The following is a 14,687-nucleotide window of genomic DNA, read 5'->3' as shown; positions in this document are numbered from 1 at the left end:
GAGTTGCTCTCACACCTCATGCTTCTTCTGCAGCAGAATGGCATATGAATGTCAAAATAAAAAGAAGATTTTGAAGAGGTTTTCCGTGAGATTCCAGTGATTCGCCGACTCTCATTCGTTCAGTCTGTTTTTGTGGTGTCTATCACAGTTCCACGCTGCCATCTCTGCAGCCGTTTCTGTCATGCATGTTTAAATTCTACATTACATCCTTACCTCGGCTGAAAAGAGGGATTTCTCAGCCTGTTCCTCTTTTGGCGCTTGATAAATCTAATCAGTCTCACACTTCACTCTTTGGTATCAGGGGGTCGGGTAGAAAAAATAATGCACACAAGATTTTGGTTTATTTCTAAATTGAGGTCAAGTGTTATAAGAAAACGCTTCATAGAGTCAGATATATTCAGGTGTATTCCCAATTTACAACTTTACATCGGGAATGAAGATGCATGGGCCTGGCGTACTTGATGGTTGTCATCTGGGTATAATGCATAAGGAAAAAGGTGTTGGAGTGGGTAGACCGGTATCTTTTTACAAGAGCCTACCCATGACCACCGCAACCTTTTACTTCATTCATGCCCTGGTCTGGTCAGGCCGTATAAAAGAAGCTGTAAGCATGAAAGGACAGGTAAGAAAACCTGAACAATAACGACAGCATGCACATGATGACAGGTACTCTATCACAGTTCAGAGAGACGGAAAGACAGCTGAGGAAATGTTATGTAATTGTATTGATAGATATAAATTGTGGCAATTTACTTATATAATAGGTTGAAGTATGTATGATTTTCATTTGTCAATAGTCTCTCTTACATACATGTTGTGTGGATGGATGTTTTGGGTTTTTATATATGTCTCTGTGTCTGTGGTTGTGTGTGTGTGTGTGTGTGTGTGTGTGTGTGTGTGTGTGTGTTTACATGCATGTCTTCAGTCGTACCGTGGTGTGTGTTGGCTGTATTGCTCAGGCCCTGTCTGCTTACTATAAGCCTCCCACTGGACTGCAAGGAAGAGCAGGGCAGTATCTCCCGCTGCCCCTCCATCTCCCAAGAGAAACTTCTGGACCGCGTCATCCAGCACGCTGAGCTCATCTACCGTGTCTCAGAGGAATCTTGTTCTTTGTTTGTGAGTAACATCGCCTCAAAATGAGTCCTTTTGCTTGTTCATAGTATGGGAAAAAAAATATTTAAACTATTCAGCAGATCCGTTGTATCCAAAAGATCTTACAGTGCCACGAGGGCATAGATTTTGTAGCCTATATGTGGCCCCAGGAGAAACTGAATCACTTACTTTCCTGTGCTCTTCACATTCATCACATGACAACAGAAAATTATATTCATTGTGTCTCGAAAGAGAGGATTCAACTTAAGTGCAATCTAAGAAAATCCATAACCTACAGGGGAAATAGTCTTATCTAATGTCGTCGGGCATGAGTTAGTCGTTTTTTTTTATAAAATGTGAAATCAGCATTTTGAAAAGCAGTGCCGTAGAAACTTTGCCTTAGGCAAAGACTGCAGTGACAGCAATGCAGAATTTTGTGTTTGATTTGAGGAGCTGTCTAATATTACTTTTTACTGTAGCACTAAAAAAAAGATGCCCTTGTTAATCAGTTTGAGCAGTCATTCCGAGAGCAACCAAATTATGTTATGTATAGCTAAATATTTTATTAAATATCAATTCAAAAAATGAGTAAATAAAAATCAAGGCAGTAAAGCAAAGTCCTCATCAACTGTATTCTTTGGCCCTACATTCTCCCAACTATACCCTTATCAATTATGTTATAGCAAGAACATCTGAAAAGAGTTCTACCATGCGAACAAATTGACTCCTTGTTGGTCTTTCTCACACTAGGCTGGACCAAAAGCAGTTACACTTTCCGTTACATACCCTGGGTTATTTGCTTTTCATTCTGACATGATCAATGCCTCGCTGCCAGGGTTCAAAGAAAGCTTCTATCTCTCCTCAGAGCCGAAGATGATTTATTAAAGAAGCAGGCCTACATTGGAGCACATATGAGTGTGATAATGACATACTGCAGCCGTGAGAGCGCAGGTTGTGCAGCCTGTTGAGTCCCCCTCACTCTGAGGCTAGAGATCCAAAATGATCTTTGAAATGGGATGATGTAGGGCTTGTTACTGAGCAGACGCTGCATGAGGTCTACAGATGAGAACACACTGAAGAACAAAACCTGCCTCTGCTGCACTCCGCTCATTGACAGACAGATTGTCTCCAATGGCCAAGTTTAGCAAATCTTATGTCACTGTTTTCCTGATGTGTCTTTGTCTTCTTGTGTGTGTGTGTGTGTGTGTGTGTGTGTGTGTGTGTGTGTGTGTTATTGTATTTCTATACTTACGAGGATGAAATGTCCTCACTTTGGAGGATTTTTCTCATCTCAAATACTTAATTGACATAATTGCTTTTTCTTTTGCAAAACAAATAGCACTTAAGAATTATTTGGCTCATGGGGACATTCAAATAAGCTCTCAGTTTGCTTTCAACTCACCAGGTTCAGGTCTTAGATCCAAACTCCCCTTGACATTGCATTGTATTGAAAAGGGGACGGACCAAATTAGCATCCGAGGTACGGGAGCTGCTCATGTGACCTGACCCAGCTGGGCCTGGCAATTCTGGCTCTGGAACCAATTTGAACTTTATGCCTATGGTCACAGTAAGGATAGAGAAGCTTACTAATGAATACTTTACTAATGAAAATTGGCAGCATTCCCCTATAAGGTTAGAATTAGGATTTGGTTTAGATTAGGGTTAAGGTTAGACATGTAGTGGAGAGGTGTGCACATGCATGCATGTGTGTGCACGTGTCTGTGTGTCTGATTATTTGTTTTTCCACATGCTTGTATGGACTGTAGGAGGAGATGTTTGTCCCGTTCCCCATGCGGCACCAGGCTGCCTATGCCTGCATCACCAAAGCCTTGCCCATCCCCAGCTCCAAGAGTGAAATCCAACAGATATCTGTAAGCAGTCGGGTGCAGATCGCCACAGCGTTTTCTCTCTGCCTTTGTCAGGGCTTTTATCTTAATTTGTGGAGAATTCCTTTACGTGTGCATGTGCCTGTGTGTACATATATTGTGTGTGTGTGTGTGTGTGTGTGTGTGTGTGTGTGTGCGGTTTCCTTCTGTGAGTCTTCTGTGTGCATATGCATGTGTGTATATGTGTGTGTGTGTGTGCAACCAACAGAATTTTTTTAGGGTGTGTCTTTGTCTGTGCCTGGAGGTTCATCCATGTGCATGTACATGTGTGTGCACGTGTGTGTGCACCTGCAAGCATTTGTGTGTTAATTCACGTTTGTGTGTGTTTGTTTGCATGCATGTCTCTGCTCGCAAATCACTTTGCCACAGCGCTGGTGCTAAGTGCCTGGGCTTTGTTTTGTAAAAATGGTCACTTAGAGTATAAGTGAGCCTTCCCTCCTCATACTGCCTGCCCTTGCAGAATGGCAGGATGGTTTGCACTAATTACAATGAAAGGTCCCCAAATCTCATGAATATATATGATTGTATAATTTCTTATATTTCTGAGCATTGGCTTTAATCTGTGCCTGGTCAGGTTTGGAAACTGTCCAGCAGGGCACAGCCTTTTAGGCTAAAGGTCAGCTTGATCAGCAGGCTGGAAACTAGAATGCACCACTTAGCAAAAGGCCAAAGGAGGATGATTTGGCTGATGTGAACTATAATTTAGCTAATGGGAAGTTCTACAGTTATCCTCCTTCAACTAACAAAGGCCAAGTATAATGGCAAAAGCAATTTCTTAAAGACTCATTTTTGGCAATCTTGAAACTGCTGTTTGAACATTATGATCATCAGTATAACACTTGCTCATACAGTAAATGTGAACCTTTGAAACTGAATATACTGCAAGATCCTTCTTTACTTTACTGATTTATCCTATGACCTTTCTGTTGAAAATATTGCCTGCTCTATGGTTTAATGGTCATTTTTATGATGGTCATTGGTACTTGCTTTAGATTCAGCCCTGCTTAGAGGCATTTAAGCATGGCCAACTGCTTCACCCACTAAATTTTCACCCTTTTTTGTTGCTGAACTTTTGCTGGCTGACATGCCCTTAATCAAAATCCATGCTATTATTAAGTTCTTCAGTCTTCTATGGTTGCTCCTGTCCATGCCCATCTAACTTGTGTTGTGTAGACCTTTAAAAGTTCCCTACATAAAATTGAATAGAGCACCAGAAAGAGTTACAGTAGTTCTACTGTAGTTGTGTAGTGGCTTGTTGTGTTGTATGACGTCTTTTTGTGATGGTCTCTATGTGTCGGACAAATTTGCTTAGGGGCAATAATTGTTTTAATTCACTCATTCACCCACTTCTAATTCAGTTCTATGATTTCAACTCTTCATCCATGGGCAAACTGTGCAATGCAGGACAAATGGTTGCTCCACTCTGTGTTGATGCTGGTCCAGTCGTGGATCGAGCCTTTGGTCTACCTGCAGACCACACTGGATCGCTATGATGACGCTCCGGACATGCTGCTCAACAAGACCAAGTGGGTGTCGGAGAAACTGATCAGTCTGGAGCAAGGGGTGGTGGTCCTCATCAAGAAGGTAGGTCGATAAGCCCCTGCAGATCTTCTAATCGGGGTATAATTGTGAGAACTAGAATACATTACATTGTACTGCCTCTATTCTCAGTTTTGAAATGCAATGTAATAATTTTCAAAATGGTGAAAAATGAAAACACTAGGTGAGGTTCATCATTCAATATCTTTAAAATATAGAGGTTCCAGTGTTAGGATTTTGCCAACCAAGAACTCGAGTTATTCATTATCCCTTAAAATGTTCCATTTACTTCTGTGCTATAAATCATTTTGTGAGACATAAGTGTAATTACTTTTTTTTTATTTTCACTTCAAAATTATTCGTAATCTATATATATATATGTTTCCAAATCTGCCTGTGTAGATGCTGGATGAGGGGATGTTGACTACAACCTACAGTGAGCATGGCCTCACCCAGTACGATGTGCCGGAGATGCTGGAGTCTGTTCTGAGAGACTACACCTTACTTAGCTGCTTCAAGAAAGACGCCCATAAGATGGAGACCTTCCTCAAGCTTCTTAAGTGTCGACAAACTGACAAGTACAACTGTGCATTATACTAGAGAACTTAACATTCTCCAGGAGCACACAATGAAACATAGAGTAGCCTACAGTTTTTAAATAATGCAGCATTTAGCTTTAAATGAATTCCTGAGTTCGGTGCCCCAGCACTTATAGATGTGACCATGCCTTAGGCGATCCAGCCTTGCTTGCAATGCACTGCATTCTTTATTGATTATTTTGGAGCACCTTCACACAAAAACTAAGTAGGTGTAATGGTGCGCCCCGTCTTCAAGATACTGGATTTTATATTTTCCTTCTCAGTTATTATTTTAACCTGGCAAAGGCAGTACAGGGCATATTCCCAAAAGATTATTTGCATGTTGAGCTGTCAAAAAAATCTGCATATCCTGCCATTGATTTCCATTTCCTTTGTTCTTAACTGAAGTTTGTATTCCTCGCTGGCTCTTGCAGTGTTTTGATTATTCCCACGGCCCCTTGAGTATTCAGTGAGATTCCCTTTTTTTAATGGAGCTGGTTTCACTTCAGCATTAGTGAAATGAAACACTCTCACAAGAGATAGGAGTCAAACAGAGAGCAATCGCTACCGAAAAAAAGAGAAACATTTTCATATGGGGAGAGAGAGAGAGAGTGTGAGAGAGATGGAAAGAGAAAGAGAGAGAGAGAGAACAAATCACAATGGTAAAAGTGAGAGCCTAGACATAGCTAGTATTTTACATATAACATGGTTTTAGATTTGTTTAATGCTCAAAAAACAATTTATTTAAAAGTTTAAGCGTACTTAGTCTGAATAAGAATGTTTAAGACGTTTATTAAGGATATGCTTGATTGATTTTAAATGATTAGGGATTATATATAATTATATCATATTGTTTTAATCTATTTAATTACATTGTTTTAATGAGGGAAAATTAAATGCTTTTGTAAAATTACACTAAAATGTTCAGTACTGATTGCTTCTGAACATGTGCTAATAGTCAAAAGTTAGGTATTATGAAGATGTTATCCAGATTGCAAAGTATATTCTATTTTTAAATCTAAAGACAATGTATTGAACTTATCTGCTAATTTTAAATTCCCAGCCTGCTGTATTGTTAAAACCTTTATGGTCATATGTGTAGAATTAGGATGCTAATAAAGGATTCTAATAAAGCAAGAAAAAGAAAAATTGTTGGTTTGGACATGTTGGATTTAAGCGGTATTATCGATTGAGTGAGTGAGTGAGTGAGTGAGTGAGTGAGTGAGTGAGTCAGTGAGTCAGTGAGTGTGTGAGTGACTAACTAAGTAAGTGAGTAATCCCATAACTGGGGTAAAGTTTCTCAGTACTAAAGTGCAACTTCCACAACTTCCTCACCCCTGCCCGGAGGAGAGGGTATTTTCATCCCTCTCCTTTCCACCCCAAAACACAAGAGGGCAGTAGTGCTCTGTCATGAAGGTCATCTCAATCACTAGATCTTCTGTCAAGTCATACTACCAAACAATTCAAGACTGGCCAACCTCTTGTATTGCCACATAATGAGGTAAAATCCACAGGAATGGTAATGCGGAATGGAAATCGGTAAGCGTTTCCTCTTTGCTTTTTGGACATGTGGCAAATTTGACTTAAATATGTATTTAGTTTTTCTTCAGACAAGTGAGGAAAACCTAATGAGGGAATAAATGCGCTGCATATGAATCCTCTGACTGAAAGTTTCATACCAGAATCATCATACTGGCACAGTTCTCTTGATTCCAAGCGATACAAGTAGCCAAGTAGCCAAAGTAAAGCACCTGCAGTAGTAATGGTACTTGGCCCCATTTCCAGTTAATAGGCTTGAAATTGGCAGGCCGCATTGCTTGTTCCTGTTTACATCTGCCGCCACACCAGGAGACAGGGAAACAATAAAGGAAGCAGTCACCACAAACACCATTTTTTCCTGATCTCAGGTTTCTCCCAGACACATTATCTCTTTTTTTCCCTCCTGAGTGTCCTCCTATGTCCTCTGCTCTTCCACCCCCCCACCCCCTATCAGAAGATGTAAATCAGCCTGCGGTCGCCACAGTGAATCGGGTGTCAGCGTGGAGAGGTGGTGTCGTGTGGTGTGGGTGGATGTTGGGGCAGGATGTGGTAGAGGGGCCTAGTGTCAGCAATGTCAGGTTCAGCTTCCTGTGGCCTAATCACTTCAGTATGGGGGCACAGAGGAGATTGGGTTGCCTCTGCTCTGCTCCGCGGGGCCGCAGCTCCACGGCCCGTGCATCGCAACCCCCACTTCACCCGACTCTGTTCACTGGCAATACACAGGGAAGCATAGGCCAGGTAAGGCCCCCCCCCCACCCCACCCACTCCCCAGGCTTTGGGACCATAAATATTAAAGATCGACTATAAGTGGTTAGGGGAGGGATGGGAGAGAGAGAGAGAGAGAGGGAAAGAAGGACAGAAGGATGAAGGGAGGGGTATGGGGGCCTGGGTGATTTCACAGTCTAACTATTATAACCTGAGGTAAGGAAATCTAGACTGCTGGGATGCATAAGTGGAGCAGAGGAGGCAGACAGAAAAGGGGGGGAGGCAAAGGGAGAGAGGAAAGGAGCAAAAGACGAGACGTAGAGAAAATGGATTGAGAGAAGGAGGCAAAGAGAGGTAAAGAGGGCAACGGTTCCTGACAATGTGGAATGTGTAGGTGAATGTTCTGCCTGCAAATATTCAATCAAGCAGAGAGGGGGAAAAGATTGAAGGAGACGTAAGAGAGAAGGGAGAGAGCGACAACCAAAAAGAACGACAGAAAGAGAATGAGAAAGAGCTGGAGTCGGAGGGTAGTGTGACATGCCGGGAAGTGAGTTGGATCTGGAGAGAAAATGGATGGCTGGAAGGCAGGTACATAGCTAGAGGAGTTAGGCTGGGAAGTGGTGTTGGCTTGATATGAAACCAAGACTCTAAGTATGAAGTCCTTGAGCCTCCGCTGGCTCGGCTGGCTCCCCTCACTTGTTTTGCTTTCATTTATGGCTCAAGACGACAGCTTGGAAAGGCCCAAAACAGCCTCTCCAACCCCCATGTGATCCCCCCGCACCGAAAACTGTGGAGCAACTGTTCTCTGTTTTTTTTTTCCCTTTTCTTCCCCTTTTTCAGCGGTTTAATGATATAGCAAGAACTTGTCACTTGAAGTGTTTGTATGTTTGTTTGTGCAGAAATAGAAAGGGGGGGGGGGGACAGAGGTGAGGGGGGGGGGAGGGGACAGTGTTTCAATTGCACCTCAACGCCTGACAGCCCAGACTGCTGTTTTTTTGGCGACAAAGCCATTTCTATCTCAGCAATGCAAACCAGAGGGAATGTGTTTTCGGGCCATGAAAGAATGACAGAAGGTCTCACATACACCCAACCCCCCCCTTCTAAACCCAGAGCTCCAGACTTCTGGGGCTGCGGCATGCAGAGCTGTCAGTGGATGTGTGTGTGTGTGTGTGTGTGTGTGTGTGTTTGTGTGTGTGCGTATATGCATGACCCTATGTATGCATGTGAATGTTTAAGTAGTCCTGTGTAACTGTTGGGCCAGTCAGACGTCCCAAACCATGGGCACAGGAGCCCTCTGGACGTCCAAACTTGCCTCGCCACCTTCTCCTGCCTCCTCTTCGTCTTCCCCGGGAGTCTTTCCCTCTACCAGGCTGTGTGGAGACGTGTCACTGGAGTGAGGGTCAGCAGGTCACGGGGGGTCAGGCCCATCCTAAGTGTTCCAATGTGTTTAAAGCTGTCACACGCAGTCCATATGGTTGCAACAGCAGGCTAATGTTTCAAAAGACAGTTTTATCGAGGGGGAAAAGAGAAAGCCATGACATGACAGTTGAATATAATGTTGAAAACCTCTCTACAGGAAAGTGCATGCAACAAGGACACATACAGTTTTCTTTTGTCGGGAATAGAAATGAATGAATCAGTGAATGAATAAATGAATGAATGAATGTTAATGAATGTTTCATGGATAATTGCTCATCATAATGTGTAGAGAGAGATAAGCCTCTCCAAACAGAATTTTCCTCTAGGGAGACAAAGTCTCTCTTTGGTTTTGCGTCATTGTTTACCCAACTATTAAATCAATGCACTGTTGTCTGGCAGCATCCTGTACAGTGCTTTTCACGGTTGTCCCCATTACATAACCCGCATGTGGTACAGACACAAAAGGAATGGATGCCTCAACATGAGGCTATGTTTAATAGGGCAATGGGGTTGGTTGTGGCGAAACAAGCTCTACAGGGCGTCCCCTGGTCTGTGGCGACTGAAAGATGTGAACGGCAGGATTTACACCACTAGGAAATTAGGCGATTACCTAAGAGACTGTGGGGCAACAGGCTGACGGACTGTGAACTCAGTGGGGAAGGGACCATCAATCGTCCCAGACTGAAGCCCTCCGCTGTGCCAAGGAATCATGGACGTGTTGTCCTACCGAGCATTCCCAAGCTGTGAGGACATGGAGAAAACAGGGGGAAATATCTGCAAGTTGTAAATAGAAGCTTTGGTTGAGGAACTAAATGTGTCCACTCTTCGAATGTATCTCCTATATTCCTCTTTGTATCTTCTTACGTCTGTTGTCTTGACGCTTAAACTCCTTGCTACTAATTGCTTGCAATGTTGATTTTAAGCTTACAATTAATTGCACTCACTGTAGCTCTGAATAAAAGTGTTAGCCAAATGTCATCACAAAAGCCACAGACAAGGGCACAAGATAGTATACTTAAAGGAGTTATCTCTGAACTTCAGCATTCAAGTGACTTTTTTTTTCTATGTCCAGTGTCAGTTTAGTATGTATTACAGACTTGGGTCAGATAGCAGTTGGAAATCATTCTCACTGTTTGTTTTCAGCTGTATGGAGTAGCAGAGCGGTGCTGTTACCACATCACATTCAGATCCAGGCAAGTTGTCAGTCACAGAAAAGGATCCCAGTGTGAGTGATTTACTATTGATCTCTATGGCTGCGATACTATGGAGGCTTTTTCTGGTAGAAGTGATAGCAGCACTCCTCAATGGAGCAGCTCTATGTTAATGTTCATTAACACTGATTGAAATGCCCAAGGTCATGGGGAAGACATTTGAGCTTTTACGTTTTGAGTGGTATTCCACTTTACATAGCTGGAGAAAAGCTCCATTCATACGTGTGCCTTCAACCTTGTATGCAGAGAGGTGGCTGCTCCTGCTACTTTGCTTCATTTTATGAATGAAAGAAGCAGTTAAAGGTAAAGTCTGTTCTGGCTTCTCCACGAAAAAGCTTACTTCAGTCGCGGCTTAAAGTTTCTGTTTTAAAGCGGGGAGATGCTGTCACTCACATCCACTCATCCACTCACTGTGGATATAATGAAAGACAAAGAAAAACATCTTAGAGCACTGTATCTAAACCAGCGTCTGTGGAACAAACGCTCTCACTTAGGGAAAGAAAAACGAAGAGGGCGGACAGATGCCAAAAGAAGCTGAGCTTAAATCAATGCAATTTCCTCCCTTCACGTCTCTGGCCAGAAGGACCTTTTGGAGTTTTCCAGCTCATTCTTTTTTCTTTTTTTTTTAAAGTCTTTCTGCTTTGAGATATACTGTAAATCGCAATGCACATTGAGGGGCTGAGCTAGCAGGAGGAAGGGAGGGGATGTGGAGGGGCATATATTTGTCTGTCTGCCAGTCTGCGTCCGCTTGTGTTTTTCTTAGATCAGGACACAGGCATAAAAATCCAATGCATTTCCTTCACTTCAGGAAGCACTCTCATAACTTCAAATATAATAATTTCCTTTTTGGAAAGACGCCGGGGATTATCCATGTGTATTTGGCTTTCATTTATCTGTTTTCTTCCCCTGAAAGAAAAGGATTGGAGAAAAAAAGGGGGAGCTCACAGATAGTAAATAGTTGGACCTCTGGCCTGTGATCCTAAATGAGTTTTGATAGGTGTGGTGAATGCAGTTTCGGCTCAGGGATTATGATTTACCGCCTCTCTGGTTAGGCTCCAGGAAAGCAGCACTCCCATCCTCTGCCTTTTTTTCCTCTTCATTTCGCCTTGATGGTAGCAATACTGCAATACTGAATATATAAGGTATGCAGAGACTCCCTCCCTCCTCTGACATGTGCTAGGAGGAGGCACTGGAGTTGGATGTGTGTAATGCATTTCAAATGTATTGAAATGTATTGATAAGAATGCTATGAAGAAACATATGAAAGGCAAAGTGATTTATTTAAAAGTAGAAAAGGTCCAATTACAGGGGAAGATTTGTGCTAGCTGAAAGCAACAAAAAGTTTAACTTATTTTGAAGTGGGGAGTCGTGAGTTATTAACTTGATGTAGAGTATATTTTATTTCAAAAAGTATGAAGACTCTTATCAGTGTAAAAGTTAAAGTGAGTGGAGTGTCTATGAGGAGTAAATACTATGACACAACATATTGATAGCAATGCATTTTACCGTACTTCCAGGATTATTTTGCTAATGATTTTTTTTTTGTTTGTTTGTTTGTTTGTTTTTTGTTTGCTGGCAGCAAAAAAATTGGATCTTTCGAAAATATTTTTGACTAGTGCAAGTGTGGTGGTTAGTCAAAATTGCAAGAACTTTCAACATTTGCATGGGATGTATTGATTTTGCCAAAAAAAAAAAAAAAATGAAATCATAAAATTTCTGGAGAGAGTGACCTTACAGTTCAACTACTGAAAAATGTCAGCAACACGTATTGCATAACTTTGACTCATCCATTCTTCATCCAACCACCATGGACGATGCTTTGAATTATAATGTTTACTTGCTGCGGTCCCCCATACTCCAACCCCAAATTTGTGGCTTCCTCCCATGCCCTCTACAGCTGACCAGTTGTTTATGTAGTTCTGAACCACTTAGAACAGACCGTGAGGGTGGTTCAGTTTTCATGTGGTACCGGGTGCAGACCTGGGTCAAATACTATTTGCAAATAATAGAGACAGAGTGAGATATCTGGTCCCAAGACAGCAGATTATAAAGTAGAGACATTACGTCAGTCTGTGTTGGGGCAGCGGTGGGCAGTCGGAGCGGTGAATCAAGCGGGGGGAGAGAGGCCTAATCTGGCCCGCAGGAGTGGGTCTGCTGCTAGGGAAAGAGACAGCTGATAGCAATGATAAGACCCAGACGTGTGTCAGATATGATTTGCACATAATTCTTCCCATTTATTTTAACCTGGAGTACAAGATGGGTGGGCTTTACCACATCACAGCAATGCAGATAGTGTCATGTAAGTTTTCAGTCACAGAAAACTGTAGTAGATTGACTTTCAAAATACTTTCTTGTGATTGTCTAAACTATCTTCCACTCATTATATCGCTCTATGTAGCAAAATCCACCTATTCCAGGTCCTAAGTAGACTACAACAAACCATAAAAACTATTTGGAAATACTGTTTGACCCATACATCATACATTTAAAGAAGTTAAAGAAAGGTGAAGGGTTAAAATTGTGCAAGTGTGTGTGTATGCATGCTGGCATGTGTACACGGTGTGAAAGAGGTACACCACAGTGTGTGTGTGTATGTGTGTGCGCCTGATTAACGTCTTGACTGTAAATCAGACAGGGAGCGGAACTGGTGATGGCAGTGTGTGTAGCCACACTTTACACATCTAGGCTTCGCAGCTGCTTTGCACTGTAACGGACACATAGAGAGATCACACCCACACACACATACACATACACACAGACAAACGCAATTTTAGAGACAGTTCAAATTATCTTTATGGCATTTCATGTTTATTGGATGCACTTGGCAACTCTCTCTTTCTGCTGTCCTGCACAGCATTCCACAGAGACCAATTTCTCCATCGACAGAAGCCTCAATCGACCAGAATGTGTTTTGAGTAAGGGGTACGACTCTCACTTTTACTCTTACTAGGTGATCGCTCTCTCCAGCTACACGTATAACCCGCAGCTGAATGCAACAAGCTCACACCCGTTTTTTAGGGGCTGACGAAAAGCATTCTGGGTAAAGCGGGAATTCACTAACTGAAGTATAAGTATAGGAGGCAGGCCGGGGGAAAGTGGGTACACCAAAAAAGTAAATTACAACACTTCATCACAAAATAACTCCTGGAATGCACTGAACATCACAGATTGATGATATCTAACAGTGTTAGAGCGTCCGAGGGTGGATGTCAGAACAGTATCCACCTATTATGGAGCAGGGGTTGAGAATTTCCTTTTATTTTTGTGTGACTTTTAAGAGTAGACATCGCAAAACACAATTAAAATCAGGGAGGAAAACGTTTTTTCCTTTGAGTTGTGTCTCATGGTGTACTGGCTTGGTATCTATCTTTGGCATTAAGCCTTTGATAATCCTACTCTCATTTTTCTCTTCTCTCTCTTTTTTTTTTTTTTTTTACTTTTTCATCCCAATTGCTTCCCCTCCCCGTCCTATTGTTCCAGCGACGTGGCGTGAACACAGCTTCCTGGATTCCCACTCAGCGAGGCGAAGGCCAGCACTCCAGCTCCCTGCCAAGACACCTTATCTGTGCCTGGCAGCCTGCAGACAGGATGGGGGAGTGGAGAGAGAGAGAGAGGACAGGGAGGGCTGGAGAGGGTAAAGGCTACAGGATGGGGATGGAGAGAATACAAAAAGAAAAGGGCTTGGTGGAAGCAGAGAGGGAGTTGAAGGGCTGGAAAAAAGTAAAAAAGCAGCTGTGGAGCTAAAGGCGTGAATTCAATTTACTAAAATTCCAGTTTATGTGACAGAGGCCGTGTGCGAGAAAATCAAAGAAATACAACTTAAGTCTGACGCACAGTGGAGATATACTGTAGCTAGACAGCTAATTTTCATCCTCAGTCCCTGTAGGTGAACAGAAGCATAATATACATGATCAACATCGTGTATTGAATAGATGTGAGAGCCGATTGGAAGGGAATGTGGAGTGTGGGTCGACAGGAGGCACACCGCAGCACAGCAGTCTGTCATTTGGCACATATTGTAAGAATTCGGCTGTCCAAGCGGAGGTCCTTAGGGCTCCGCATTGTTTCTACTTATACCTTCCTCTGACATGATGAATGAGTGAAAATCTAGCTCATCCTTTGTCAGCTGTGGCTGCCAGATCTAAGGGCAGCATTCCTCTTTTTTGTTTTTGTTTTCGCTGTTTCAAGGCCGCGTGGCTGCCAACCAGTGACTTTTACAAGGCAAATGTCTAATTAAAGGCACAAAAACATGCTCTTGTTTGTCAGCCGGATGATTCACTGGCTGCCTCTGTTTGAAACTGATAAGGGTGATTTATTTTACTTTCCAATGCTCCGCTGATGTCTTTCTGTTGTTTGTTTTGGTTTGCTTTGGTGACGAAGCATAACTTGACATCAAATTGATTTTTAGGTGTGAACGAAACTGAAAGTTCACCGTTTTGCCGTAGCTCAAACTTCAGATTGAGTTGTTGTGTGTGTGTGTGTGTGTGTGTGTGTGTGTGTGTGTGTGTGTGTGTGTGTGTGTGTGTGTGTGTGTGTGAGCAGAGATCTCTTCGAAGCCCTAGAAAGGGCTATGGGGAGTTATTTTTTTTTCAGGGGTTTGGGGACAAGAAGTCAAATTCAAAGAAGCTTGGCACTACTTGAATCAGGAGCAGCGAGAGCCCGCAGCCTCTTGAGCCCCTGGGTTTAGTCTCAAGGATGAAAAATGGGAGCTGTCTATA

General features: G+C 42.6%; 1 protein-coding gene across 1 annotated transcript; it reads left to right on the top strand.

Moving 5' to 3' along the window:
• The first annotated feature begins 650 nt into the window (after positions 1–650).
• smtla (somatolactin alpha) lies at positions 651–5,117 on the top strand. The gene is made up of 5 exons (XM_071917404.1): positions 651–666; positions 926–1,116; positions 2,859–2,963; positions 4,383–4,562; positions 4,920–5,117. Exons 1-5 carry the CDS (start codon positions 651–653, stop codon positions 5,115–5,117), a joined length of 690 nt encoding a protein of 229 aa, XP_071773505.1.
• Positions 5,118–14,687: the final 9,570 nt, after the last annotated feature.

This window comes from Centroberyx gerrardi, chromosome 6 (assembly GCF_048128805.1).
Source record: "Centroberyx gerrardi isolate f3 chromosome 6, fCenGer3.hap1.cur.20231027, whole genome shotgun sequence".
Lineage (NCBI taxonomy): Eukaryota > Metazoa > Chordata > Actinopteri > Beryciformes > Berycidae > Centroberyx > Centroberyx gerrardi.
Note: the sequence above shows the minus strand (reverse complement) of the source record. Positions and strands in the feature narration are given on the sequence as shown.